This window comes from Cyrtonyx montezumae, unplaced genomic scaffold (genome assembly GCF_038088225.1).
Source record: "Cyrtonyx montezumae isolate F1298 unplaced genomic scaffold, pur_monq_1.0 scaffold_23, whole genome shotgun sequence".
Lineage (NCBI taxonomy): Eukaryota > Metazoa > Chordata > Aves > Galliformes > Odontophoridae > Cyrtonyx > Cyrtonyx montezumae.
Window position 1 is genome coordinate 5,789,308 of NW_027071970.1, and position 12,363 is coordinate 5,801,670.

General features: G+C 51.4%; 1 protein-coding gene across 4 annotated transcripts in view; it reads right to left on the reverse strand.

Annotated features, from left to right (window-relative positions):
• Window positions 1-1,422: 1,422 nt before the first annotated feature.
• MYO18B (myosin XVIIIB) overlaps window positions 1,423-12,363 on the reverse strand; it is a 43,387-nt gene continuing 32,446 nt past the window's right edge. For all 4 annotated transcript variants that reach the window (XM_065739017.1, XM_065739015.1, XM_065739016.1 and 1 more), the window contains exons 40-44: window positions 10,047-10,180; window positions 9,368-9,409; window positions 9,040-9,201; window positions 2,589-3,673; window positions 1,423-1,632 (exon numbers count right to left, since the gene is read on the reverse strand). In XM_065739017.1, the coding sequence (XP_065595089.1) occupies window positions 2,590-3,673; window positions 9,040-9,201; window positions 9,368-9,409; window positions 10,047-10,180 (1,422 nt within the window). In that variant the 3' untranslated portion in view covers window positions 1,423-1,632; window position 2,589. The remainder of the gene's footprint in view (window positions 1,633-2,588; window positions 3,674-9,039; window positions 9,202-9,367; window positions 9,410-10,046; window positions 10,181-12,363) is intronic.

The following is a 12,363-nucleotide window of genomic DNA, read 5'->3' on the forward strand; positions in this document are numbered from 1 at the left end:
GACAGAGCAATTTCCTTTGTGTCCTGCAAAGCAAAAGCAGAAAGAAGAAAAAAAGCAAGCCCTGTATATTATTACACACAAATCTGCTTTCCTTCTGCAGGTTTAAATAGCAACAGCTTAATGTTCAGCAAACACCGCAGCAGCATGGTGTAGTAATTCCAGATACAAAGCTCAGTGTCAAAGGAATCATCTCTGCTGCCTCCACCCAATAATGAGCAGTTTATGCAGCTCTTTGAGCACATCAAGTTATTTGCACGTGGCAATGTTAGCTGAGGGATGAGCTGCAAGCTGACACCTGACCCGTCCTATGTCTCTGGGTTGGACTTCAGAGAGCAAACTTGGGGACGGCACTCACAGTAGCACTCAGACCAAGGGGCTCACCAGGAAGAAGTCAGACTTGATGACCTTGGTGGTCTCATCCAACCTCAGTGATTCCAAGTCCTCATCCCTGCCAAGCTTGGCCACTGTGGCTCTGTCAGATTTTTTTCCCCAGAAGCTCTTGTTCAAGTGTAGCATTAAAGAAATGTTCTTACAAGATGGAAGGGCAGACTGCAGAGATCTCTCTTCCAAACTGCACAATCTGTGATTTTTCTTTTTGCATTTGAAAGCGCAGAAGGGAGCTCAGGATTTCTGTAAACTATTTTTTTTTTCCTCTTTGAGTTGCCTGCTTGATGCAGAGAGGACTGGAGAAGAGATGTCTTTCACTTAATCTGTGAACTTGCAGGGGCTGTAATGATCACACAGTGTGCCGCAGTTCAGCGTGCCAGTTTCAAGGGAAAAAAAGGATTAGAAACAACAACTATACACTTGTTTCTGAACAGGGTTGCGCTGAACTCTGAGAGATTTCAACACGCTTGCAGAAAACGTGTTCCACGGGTGCTCTGCAGGGTCTGCTGTGAATGCACTTCAGTGCCAAAAGCAGGACCCTCTCTTCCCAAAGCGATGTGCAAGGCTGGTAGGCATCTGAAGTAATCAGAACGGCACACACAGTGATACCTGCCACCCCAGGAGCTCCAGTGTAGGTGTGTGCATGGGGACTGTCACCTCGTGCCTGGGACACAGCGGTGTCTCGGTGTGTGCCGCTGGCCCTGCAGTGCTGCTGGGAGCCAGAAACTGCTTACAGTGCACACAGGGCTGAGCAAACTGCTGACGGGAGCCCAGAGACGAAGGTTTCGCATTCATCTGTGACAAGGAAAATGCTTCTTGCTGCCATGGTTTGGTTTAAGTTAGAAATGAATGGGAGGAATCCAAAAAGCATGACCGAATGCTGAATGCTGCCCAATTTGCCTTTCCAAAGGCCGCCCAGAAGGTCTCAGGGGGCTGTGCAACCCCGTGAGAGCCTTCCAGCTGAGCACTGTTGGGAAGCAGAGTGCTGCATGCACGTTTGTGCCGCGAACACACGATAGATGAGTAAGTCTGGGGTGAAGAAGCAAATATTTTATTGTGTAAAAACCAAGCAGACATGGGAATTACATCCTCCCATTGCAACAGGTGCAACATGCTGTACTTCACTGGCAGTGGGATGTGGCCAGAAGTTGTCCCAGCAGGCAAGGGTCATGAAACCACAGATGCATCCAGCTTCAGTTATGAATGGAATTACAAGACTTCAGACAAAGTCTCAGCTTCTGTAAACTAAAAACAGAAGAAAAGTGTATATGGCAAAAGCTTGTACTGTGTGCTCTTTGACTGGCCCTCATGTTCCGCACCAAGACCCAAAAGCATCCTTCAGCCGTGTTGCTTAGTTCTCAGTTACCACGAAATGAGGCAGCCAGGAGACTGCAGGAGGAAGTGCTGGCCCTGAGAACCGCCATGGTGATGCAGAACAGAGCAGGAGCATGCAGAAACTGTGGTTTGATTAAAGCCAAAAGTCTCATCAGCTGTAAAACTCATGACTTTGGGGGAGCTTCCTTCAGCCCCTGTGTATATGGTGTACTTCCTAGCAGGTGCCTTTCCAAAAGAGGGATGGGATCCTGCCTGCTGGCAGCTCCTCACTTGTGCACAGCACAGAGTCCAGTTACTGCCATTATAGTGACAAACTCTGGGGAAAGTGGGACATTGCATTATGCAAATTCTGCTTCCTGGAAAGAAATGTTTTACTAACACGCACTCCCTTCTTTTGTTGGCTTAGTCAATTTGGTCACAGCTTGACACCCAATAAGTTCGTCTAAAGGCAATGGTTTTACAAAATGTTTTCCTAATCTATTTTAAACACTTAATTACAGTTGTGGCGCATTCATTAGGGACTTTGCTTTCAAACCTGGATTGCAGTAATAAATCCTAATTCTCGAAGTGTCAGTTGTAATCCGAAAATTGGATCCAAGTGGTTGTCAGAGGCAATTGCTAACTACAGGACGCAGCCTGACTGGGAGCTGGAGCTGCCTGCTGCAGAGGGAGTCACCTTTGGTGTGCAGGCAGGATGCTCCAGACCCAGCAGACACAGGGCTGAGGGGTATCTATGGGGCTGTGTGGCAGGAGCCAGGGGACATAGCTCTGGGGTTACAGCGTGGGCCGGGGCAGCAGCTTGGGGACAGAGCTGCCATCGCTGCTCTGAGCTCAGAGCACCCGGGCTCATGGCTCGGTGCTGTTACCTCACTCTTTTCCCAGGTACTTCCTCATGATGCTGCTCACGTCGTCCTCCTTCCCTTCTGCCTCTGCACGGCGGCTCTCCCCACTGCTCTCAGCACTGCTCTTCCCGCTGCAGCCCTCCCCATCCGACCTCCGTGGCCGCTGCTTGATGCTGTCAGCACTCCTGGAGGAGCGGATGGAGCCCGAGGACGAGGAGTCAGAGCGGTCCCCACCATGGGCCAGGCCAAGCTGTGCCATACTCCTGCTCCTGGAGGAGGCCGAGTCGTCCACCATGGCCTCATCCTGGAAGCGGACGGTCAGCGCCCGGTGGCCATCCTTCCTGTCCCTGCCGGGCTTGGCCAGGCTGCTGGTGGAGCGGGATTTGCGGATGGCCGGGAGGAATTCCTCCAGCTCGGGGCTGGCTCTCCTCTCGAAACCAAGGCTGGGGATCTTCCAGGTGCAGGACTCTCCCAGCAGCCCCTCGCCCAACCCAGCGCCCGGCGATGCACAGCCTGCGGTCTGCCCATCTTCCTCCTCTGCCGGCTGCAGGCGGCTCCTCCACGGCCTCGGCTCAGGACCGCCGAGGGACAGCAGGAGAGAATCACACGAGCCAAACTTGGAGGCTCTTCTCAGCACTGGAGACAGCGTGGGCTCATCCGGCTGCTGGGCCAGGCTGCGCAGGCTGGAGGAGCGTGGCAGACTGATGTCGGTTGCATCGCTCGTTCCGGGCAGCTCGCTGCCCACATCCCCCACACGATGCCTGCCACGCCGCAGGGCCGCGGCACCGGTGGTGCGGTAGATGGGGAGAGCCGAGGTGTCCTCCAGCAGCGGGCTCTGCTCCCTCTCTGTCACCCTCCTCCTGCGCAGCTCCCCCACGTAGTCAGAGAGCGCGGCCGAGGTGCTGTGCAATGGAGACCTGGCTCCGGGCTTGTCTGTCGGGCTCATCATCTCCGTGCTGCTGTCTGCGGGAGGTTTTCCATATTCCCATCTCTTTGCACTGAGCAGAGGGCTCACAGCCTTCCCCAGGTCCGCGGTGTCAATGGATCTGGTGGTGCTCAAGGAGGAGCCCGGCCGGGCAGCTGTGGGCTCTGCGGTGTCTCTGCTCCCCCTGCACGACAGAGACCTATTAGTTGAAGATGTCTTATCGTTTTCACCAACCACAATGGGCAAAAAGCTGATATTTGCATGGCAATCTCAAAAGAAACTCTCATTGCAGCACTGAGAAGTTCAGCAGTGCCCAAAGATTTTGTCTTTAAATAACTGAGTAAAACAAAACTGTGGCATACAGTGTATGGCATCATCCGCTTTAACTCTGCCAAAGCAACACACACCTCCAAATGTCCTTTCTTTTCGTCGCATTATAGCAATATATAGGATTTGTTTTCTTTCTGCCTAAGCCAAATTTATGCTCACATTTTATGAAAGCAACTCATTGAACACACCAAATGCCTCTTAATGTTACTGCAGGACACTCCTCCGGAAAGGAAAAGCCACTGTGGAGTGCAGGAGCAGCATCAAGGTTGGCCCTGGGTAGCAGAGCTGAGGGATGAGCTGCAGGGTCTGCCCCACAGACGAGCTCTGAGGACAGCAGGCCAGGCAGCACCAGGACTGCCCTCTGCCCACAGCACACAGTTTCTCCCCTTAAGTGAATGCAGACTGGGGAAAAAATCTGCTCAGTGAAGAGCAGCTGTCAGAAGTGAGCAGAAGTGAGAGTGATCGTGCGGGGTGGGAGCTCACCCTGCAAGCAGCCGCGATGCAAACGTCATGGTGTGGGCACCGTGTGCTCATCAAGGGCGAGCCCACCACCCACTGGCACTAGCAGGACTCTGACTCTGAAACACACAGCCCTCACCTCAATGGGCTCATGGAGCCTTCCACATGGTGCTACCCAGGAATGGCACCAGCCCAGCACAGATGGCTCTTGCTACGAGGATTGCAGCTTTCATAGAACGCAAACGTGGAGCAGAAGAAAGGGCAATGACAACAGCAATCACCTCCATCACAGCATGGCTTGTCACTCCGTGTCAAGCTCAGTGGGTCCATGCTCAGGTCATGCCACCAGCCCTGCTCCTTGGCACCACAGCAGTGACACTGTTCCCAGCACCACAGAACTGGGATAGAGATAGAGCGGCTGCGTGGTGGGAACAGAGGCAGTCCCTTCCTCCCCCGGGCACTACTGGTCTCTCACCAAAGTGCCCAATGGCACTTCAAATATCTTTCAGTTTGAAGGGCTGAAAAAACATATTTTCTGCTTGTGCTGCTGCAGGGAAAGGCAAAGGGCCACTTTGCCAGGGCACATCTGAAACAAAGAAGTGTCTCTGTAGAGCTGTGCGTGGTGTAATTTTAGCTCAGCGATAGCCAGTTACTATCTATAGGCTGCTTGCTCTCAGCCATGTGCTGGTGAGACCAGGACCGTGGGCGCACACGAGCACTGTGGTTGGTGTTGGGTACAGGGACCCCAACAGTATCCCCAGCCAAAGGGTCAGAAAACACTAAGGATGCCCTGAAAACGGCTGCAGTGAGAAGGCTGCCTGGTTGAAGCTTGTATGGTACCAAAAAAGTGGGAAAAGAGAGAAAAAGGCAAAGAAGAACAGCAGAACCCAAATACAAACAAATCTCAACGAGCCCAGCAGGAGTGTAGGAGCAGCCATCAGGTTTTCCATCGGCAGTAATAAAGCATCCTGCCCAGGGAAAGCTCGGGTTGCCATGGGAACAGGGTGACAGTGGATAATCCTGGCAACAACACGGGACGAGCTCGGACCGGGCTCTGCTGACCCGTGAAATAATTTACATGGGACTGAAGACAAACTCCACGGCCAGGGAAGGGAAGCAACTGAAGGAGCAATGGGATAACGGAGGCACTCTATATTCCCCCGGTCCTCAGTGCCCACAGCTCATCAGTGGGTCTGAACTGTTTGATTATCCAGTGCAAAGGGAATTAACCACAGTTTTAATCTCATGGAACGCAGCAACCTCCAGGACTCACCCGCACCGCTGCACCCAGCGTCCAACTGATTAATGGCTTCAGACATTTTGGTAATGCTGGGTTTTAGGATCCTAAATTGCATCTTACCTAAATAGCTAGTGTAATCTTTCAGAGAGAATTTGTATGGAAATTGTTCCAATCATTCTCCGTGTTTCTAAATAATATTGTAAACTGACTGCTGCATGACCGACGTTCATAAATTAAACAGTCAGCTTCAATGTGTTGCTTTGGTTTTTAAGACCGAGATAAAAGGGAACTGAAGAGGTAAGAAACCCTAATGGGCTGTAACACGGCCAGTCTGCACTCTGCTATTTATCACCCTGTTCAGCAAGATGGACAGGTACTATTTTTATAAAAATCTTTACAGCCTGAAGCAAAGAGGCGGCAGTGAGCACAACAGTCACCCCAACTCCAACCTGATAGCAGGGGGGTGGTGAAGGGTTGTGTCCACTCCATGCTCACCCATCCCTGCCCCACAGCAGAGGGGCTGAGGCATAGCCACACTTTGCAGGCAGCTGTGCACCATGCCATAGGAAATCGCTGCGGGGATTGCTCAGCGTTTGACACTTTTCTTCTTTCTTTCCAGCACCTACAACACTTGAGTCCTTCCAACAAAAGCTGTTAGCGCTTCTCCTCAAAGGAAGCGATGCTGCCAAAACCTGGAGGCACCACCACAAAGATCCATATCTGAGATCAAAACATCACACGGTGTATTCCTCTCGGGGAGAACATGAATGGGGCTGACGTGCCTTTCTGCAGCAGCTCCCAGCTTTGGGCTCCACGGAGATCCCCAAGGCTCACGGCTGCCGCCAGCCACCAACACTTCATCCCCTTGCTGCTGCATACCCTGCTGCCACAGATGCACTGAAATCACACCTCATTTTCTATTAATTATACTCTGCAAAAGCCAGGCGTGAATGCAAGACAGCCCTGTCCTCCTCTGTCCATGCTTCAACCACGCTGCAACCACCCGGCAGAGCACTGCTGGTCGCCAGGTGTCAGAGATTTCCCTAAGTCACGGGCGAAAACAGGGCCTCATGCAGAACTCTGAAGGCATCTGTGAGCCAAACGGGACTCTGTAATAGGCCATTCACACCACAGCAAATGACATACAACAATAATTAGTGAAGATTACACAGCAATTAACATGATTACAATTATGGTAGTTGAAATAATTTATACAATAAAATCCACACATGCACTGCAACACATGACCAGGGATAAAAGTGCGCCTCGGATGCTTTTCCTGGTAACTCCTAAATAGAGCCAAGATATCTCCATTCCAGGGAAAGAGAAGAAATTGGCCTCATTTCCCTCAGAAAAGGATTTTTCTGCCATCATCTACAGAAGCTCCCAGCTTTCAGTGCAGTGATTTGCTTTTGACACAGTTAAAATCAGCACGGCAGAGCCGTGGGCCCTGGAGGTGTCCCTACCTCCCCTGCACCTCAGGGTCAGCAGCTCTGCAGGGATGCTCTGCAGCGAGGGCAGGATCAATGCGTCGAGTTTGGAATTTGCTTCCTAATGAAAAATGGAAGGCTTATGCCAGCTCCGCAATGTGTCATGCTTAGTGAGGCTTAGCCCTGCTGTCCAACATTTTGTACAAGCATTTAAATAGTTGAGAATTAAAGAACGTGTTAATCAAATCTCTCCTTTCTGTGCACTACCCTGACAGTAATAGCCTTATATTCCTTCCCCTGGCTTTTGACAGCTGTTTGTTCAGGAAACATCCCATGTGTGCGACCGAGGAGTGAGTGCTAGGCAGATCCATTTGTCATCACTGGGTGCTTGTGTAAGACAAAGGAATCCTGATACGGAAGAGCTCATTGTGCTGATCTCGTCTTTATTACCTTGCCTCTCCTATTCTGCTTGTTGTCATATTGACTCCTCTCTAATGTTTCCGCCACAGATTAGCTGAAGCCAAGCACAGCCACCACACTGGGATCTGCAATTGGCCTTCTCACAAACCCCAGCTGTCACATTATATCCAAGTCTGGGTGCAAATTTCCTGCCACAGTCAGTCCAGTAAGTTATTTTTATTAACCCCCAAGCCTACATACCTGCTTTTTTATTATAATTCCAGTATACTTCATCTGGGAAGCACAATATAAGCCATAACTTCTGATTTACTGCCATGCACTTATAGATGAATTGGAGCAAAGGATGTTAAGTGGTGCTGAGGGGGATGAGCCCAGCAACTGCTCCCAGAGCCCTCATTCCTGTGCTGCCTGTCCCTGTACACCATCCCTGGGGCTGCAGCAGGAGGGACCCCCAAGCTCCACGCTGCAGGCAGTGGCCCTCAGCTGTGCATGACCTTCCTTATCTTTCCATCTGCTCACACTTCTGGCTGCAATGTCCTGCGGCAACCAACACCGAGAGCAGCATTACACAGAAAACCTTTCTTCCGTTTGTTATAAAGCTATCATTCAGCACATCTATGCATGAGAATAGTGAAAATGCCTTCCTTATTTGGGGCTCATGCTTGTGAGCAGCTTCAGCCCACGCTGCTCCAGCACAGGATGCGGCCCAGCTCAGCAGAGGCTCCCTAGTGCCACACAAGCCAGGTGCCCTCTCTGCACCCACCACCTCCTTCCTGACATGGAGCCACCAGACCTTGTTCTGCTCCAAAATTCAACCCACGCACTTGCTTCACACGCGCAATGCCAGGAAGGGGTTTTGTAAGGGATGTGTGCAGTGCTGGCCGTAGCGCAGGGCAGTTGTCACTGCGCATCCCCGTACAGTTCAGCCACGCGAGCGCTTGGGCCGCCCTCCAGCTTGCTTACAGCACTGCTGTCAGGAATTAACATATTTCATATTAAAACTGTATAAATGCATACTGTTTCTTCAGAAGCAAAGAAGCGAGCATATGGCGTACAAATCCTCAAATAGGCTGCATCGCCTCTTTAAATTATCTCTGGAGAATACATCAAGGGATGTGACACCGCTTGAAGCATGGTTTTGATGTAGTGGCTTTCATCTGGCATTGTGCTGATCCTGGCCTGCCCTGCTTAGATGCTGTGACATCAGCTCCCTCAGTTCCCTCACTCCTTGTCTATGTTGGTTGAGACATGCCACCCCAACACATGCTCATTGATGTCACCTATACACCATGCAAGAAGTGATGCCACGGGCCTGTGCCATGCTCAGGTCATGCCTGTGCCTGCCCTGGGGTCTCCTTTACTGCTCTCCACTTGCAAAATAGTCAGCTTTGCAAAATTCTTGCAGACGTCAGGCAAGGAGCCTTGCAAGCCCTAAGCCAATCAACACCACTCCTCGTTTGAACCACCCCAAACGCAGTGTGCCGTGCAAAACAGGAGGTGGCATGTATTTCTCATTGCAAAGCATTAAAAGAGGATAACTTCAGGCTCTTGTTAAACTGTTTGGGCTGATCTGTGAGCAGTTTTCGCAGATTGACTTTTTGCCTTAAATCCTCAAAGATATCTTCGCTGGAAAGAAAAGCAGTGGTGCAGCTCCCACTGGCAGTGCCTTACCTCAGGCCCTGGGTGCTGCGGCTGCTGACGGACAGTGCTGAGATGCTCCCAGTCACACTGCCACCAGTTGGGGATGACCAGCCTATAGATGAGCCTGGCCAGGAGCAGAGGCTTTCTGTGGGCTCCAGGCTCAGCACGGAGCCAACACTGGAGCAGGCATCCCTGTGGGGAGAGCAGAGTCCTGTTAATGTAGGATGGGAGTTCAGGGGCAGCACCCTCTGCATCCTGCATCTCATTGGGAACGGTGACCCCCAGCTGCCCTACTCCAGTTTCAGGCTGGATGTGATCCTTTGGGGTTTTCCTTCAGCCCCACACAGAGCTCACTCACGTCTCTCTCCTGGAGCACAGCGTGTCCCGCGCCGTCTGCACGCTGCAAACAGCAAAACAACAGAGTCAGCAGCAGCACAGCCTCCCCAGAGTCACCGTGTGAGGCTGGTGAGGGCGAAACCTTTGCAGGTGAGAAGTGTCAAAACCAACTGCTGACAGAATGGCAGTGGGTCTGTGCCTGAGCCTGGAAACATCCTCCCAGGCAGCAGTGATCAGGGCTATTCCCAGCTCATCTCATGGCTACAACCCTTCCACCCTACTCCCTGCTTCCTCCCATCACAGCCCAGGGCACAGCGACTGCAGCAACACCGGGCTCTGCCTGCACTGGTGAAGGGTATGGAGCTGAGAACTGTGTTGCTGCCAAGTGTGGCAGCTGATGACATCGCTGCCGGGAAGCACTTCTCACCTCACTGTAATGTGCCAATTGTATTGGAAATCGCTTACTATGAAGGAGTGAATTTCTGAGCTCATGGATTCTAGCTCAGCCTTCCCCGGTTTAATCGCTACATGAAATAAAGCCTCTCCTTCCAGCACTACAACAGGCACAACTACGCCTTTTCTTTAGTGTATGAATCTACTTTGTCTCCGTTTGTCTCAAAGGCTGAGGATGCAATATCCAGAACACCCTACAGGATATTTCCCCCACGTTTCCTCACGGCCTCCACCTGCCCCTGCCTCACCTCTCAGCATCGCTGTCGTCGCTGGCTCGCAGTTCTTCCAGGGCCAGCTGCAGGTCAGCGATGCGCCGGATGGCCGTGCCCAGGTCTGCCTGCAGCCCTTGTCGTGCCGCCACTGCCTCGGCCAGCTGCTGCTCCTGCAGGACCACACCACATCAGTTCCCAATCTACCACTGCGTAACGCATGCCCCATCCTACACAAGGGAGCAAACGGAGCTGGAGCAACACTCCTGCAGTGGGGCATCCCACTGCATCGCTGACCAGCACCCTGCGGCGGGAGGAGGCTGAAGGCAATGAGCCTCACTGCTAAATCACAGTGTGACACCTAGCACATGAAATGGCTGAGCGTGATACTGTGCATGAGCCTCTCTCCCTGCAGGGCACATCACAGAGGACTCAGACTGGGAGCACTGAGCTCCATAGTCCCAAGGGATGGTGTGGGGATGGATACCATGGCGGGCTGCTGGGACCATTCACACTTAGTGAGTTCTAAGCACACCTCCTTAGAAACAAAGAAACAAACGTCTATTACCAGAGATGCCACCAGCTTATAAGGAAGGCAGAAGTTTAATTTATAATTTAAACTGCAGGGAGGAGAGCCCTGGCAAGCGGCACAACCCAGCAAGCACTGCAGACCTGGAAGCACCCACAGCACCAGGGATGACCGACCCATCCTCATCTGATGTCAGCTCCTCTCAGGGTGAACCCTAAAAGAACTCTTTGCATAGTTTTCTAAACCATCACATGATAGAGAGAAAAGGAGAGGGAGCGCAGGCTGCAAATTCAACATGATTGAAGCTGCCAGCTGTAAAATTCCCATCTCGGTGGTGACAAGGTGAGAGATGATTTGCAGCGTGGGCTGCGACAGGCCACAGTGCAGGAGCCAGTGGGCTGTCAGAGCAAATAACAGGAGCTCCGGGATCACCAGGCGGCCAGACCCAAGGGGAAGAGCATTCCAGTTCATAAAAACATGGAGAGAAATAGCCCAGCTCGGGTCACATCGTATTGCCATTGTTTCTGGGAAGGTGCCAATACTGGTAATGCCCTGAGCACTGCCAAGAAGCTTCCCGAAATTCAGAGCTCCCATGCCCAGATAAAGCTGATAAGAGCCTCTACTAATCTAATTCCTTGGCTCCAAGATACCACACAAATGAAGTGTAGCTTGCTGCCTGCATTTAATTCCTCTCCCCTGTTCTGCTGCTGCTAACCCAGCAGGTGTTGGCGTGGGTCCTTGAAAAGGAGCAAAATCCCCAAATCCCTGGGCTCAGGGGTGACCTGAAAGCTGAGAATTCCTGATCCTAAAGGAGAGCGCGTTGCTAAGGCACAGTGGCACTTTATAATGGGCTCCTTCCAGCAATGGCACTTGGGCCACGACTGCAGTTACCAAGTTGATCAAATACAAAGTGCAGTGCCATGCAGAGCTGAGAGCAATTCACAACATACTGTACCCTACAACTATCTCATGGGAGGGAATAATTATGTCAATATAATTAAATTTCAAACGCAAAAAATTATCTTCATGATGCAAGCTGACAATAAACGTCCCAATGTTAGCCTACTGCTGTTCCTGCAAGCCATCAGACACCTCTGACACTTGTTGTTTCAATCTAAATGTAAATGCACAGAGAGTTTTGCTGTTAATACAACAATGGGTCTGAGTGGTAAAATCTACACTCGAGCAGAGCTTTTGAGCAGTGCTGAAAATGGAAAACAGGGTGAAAATGTATATTAAGAAAAATCACAATCTGCCCCTCATGTGGGGAGAGCCCACTGCAAGAGGCAGCACTGGTGGGACTGCTGGGGCCAGGTACTGCTGGACCTGGGGTAAGAGGACTGCATGATCCCCGAGGTCCCTCCCAGTCCCCACAGTTCTCCAATGCTATGAGTTTCCAACAGCAGAACCCTGCTCCCAGCACACAGAGCTGGGTGCTCCACCAATCAAACCAACCCTTCAGACACAAAGAAACCAGCCCACCTGGCTCAGAAACATCAGCTTAATCTATATTTTATCATCAATAAATAAAATATATCTTCAACCTGTTTTTGCAGACAATCCCACGCTAGGTTTCCCCGTGCTCACACATCAGCAGATAAACTGAACCAGCACGCAGCACCCAAACCCAAAACTTATGAGAAGATAAGCTAGGAAGAGATAAGCAAAAGCAGCAGCAAAGCAGTTGCTGGGATGTGCAGAATGCTGAGCGCTGCGTCTCTGCTATATGTTTGTGGCTCTGCTGTCACAACACAACTGTGGCACTCTCATCCACCCAAGGTGAAGTGTAATCTAATTAGCCCAATTTGGATTGCTGCTATCTGAATA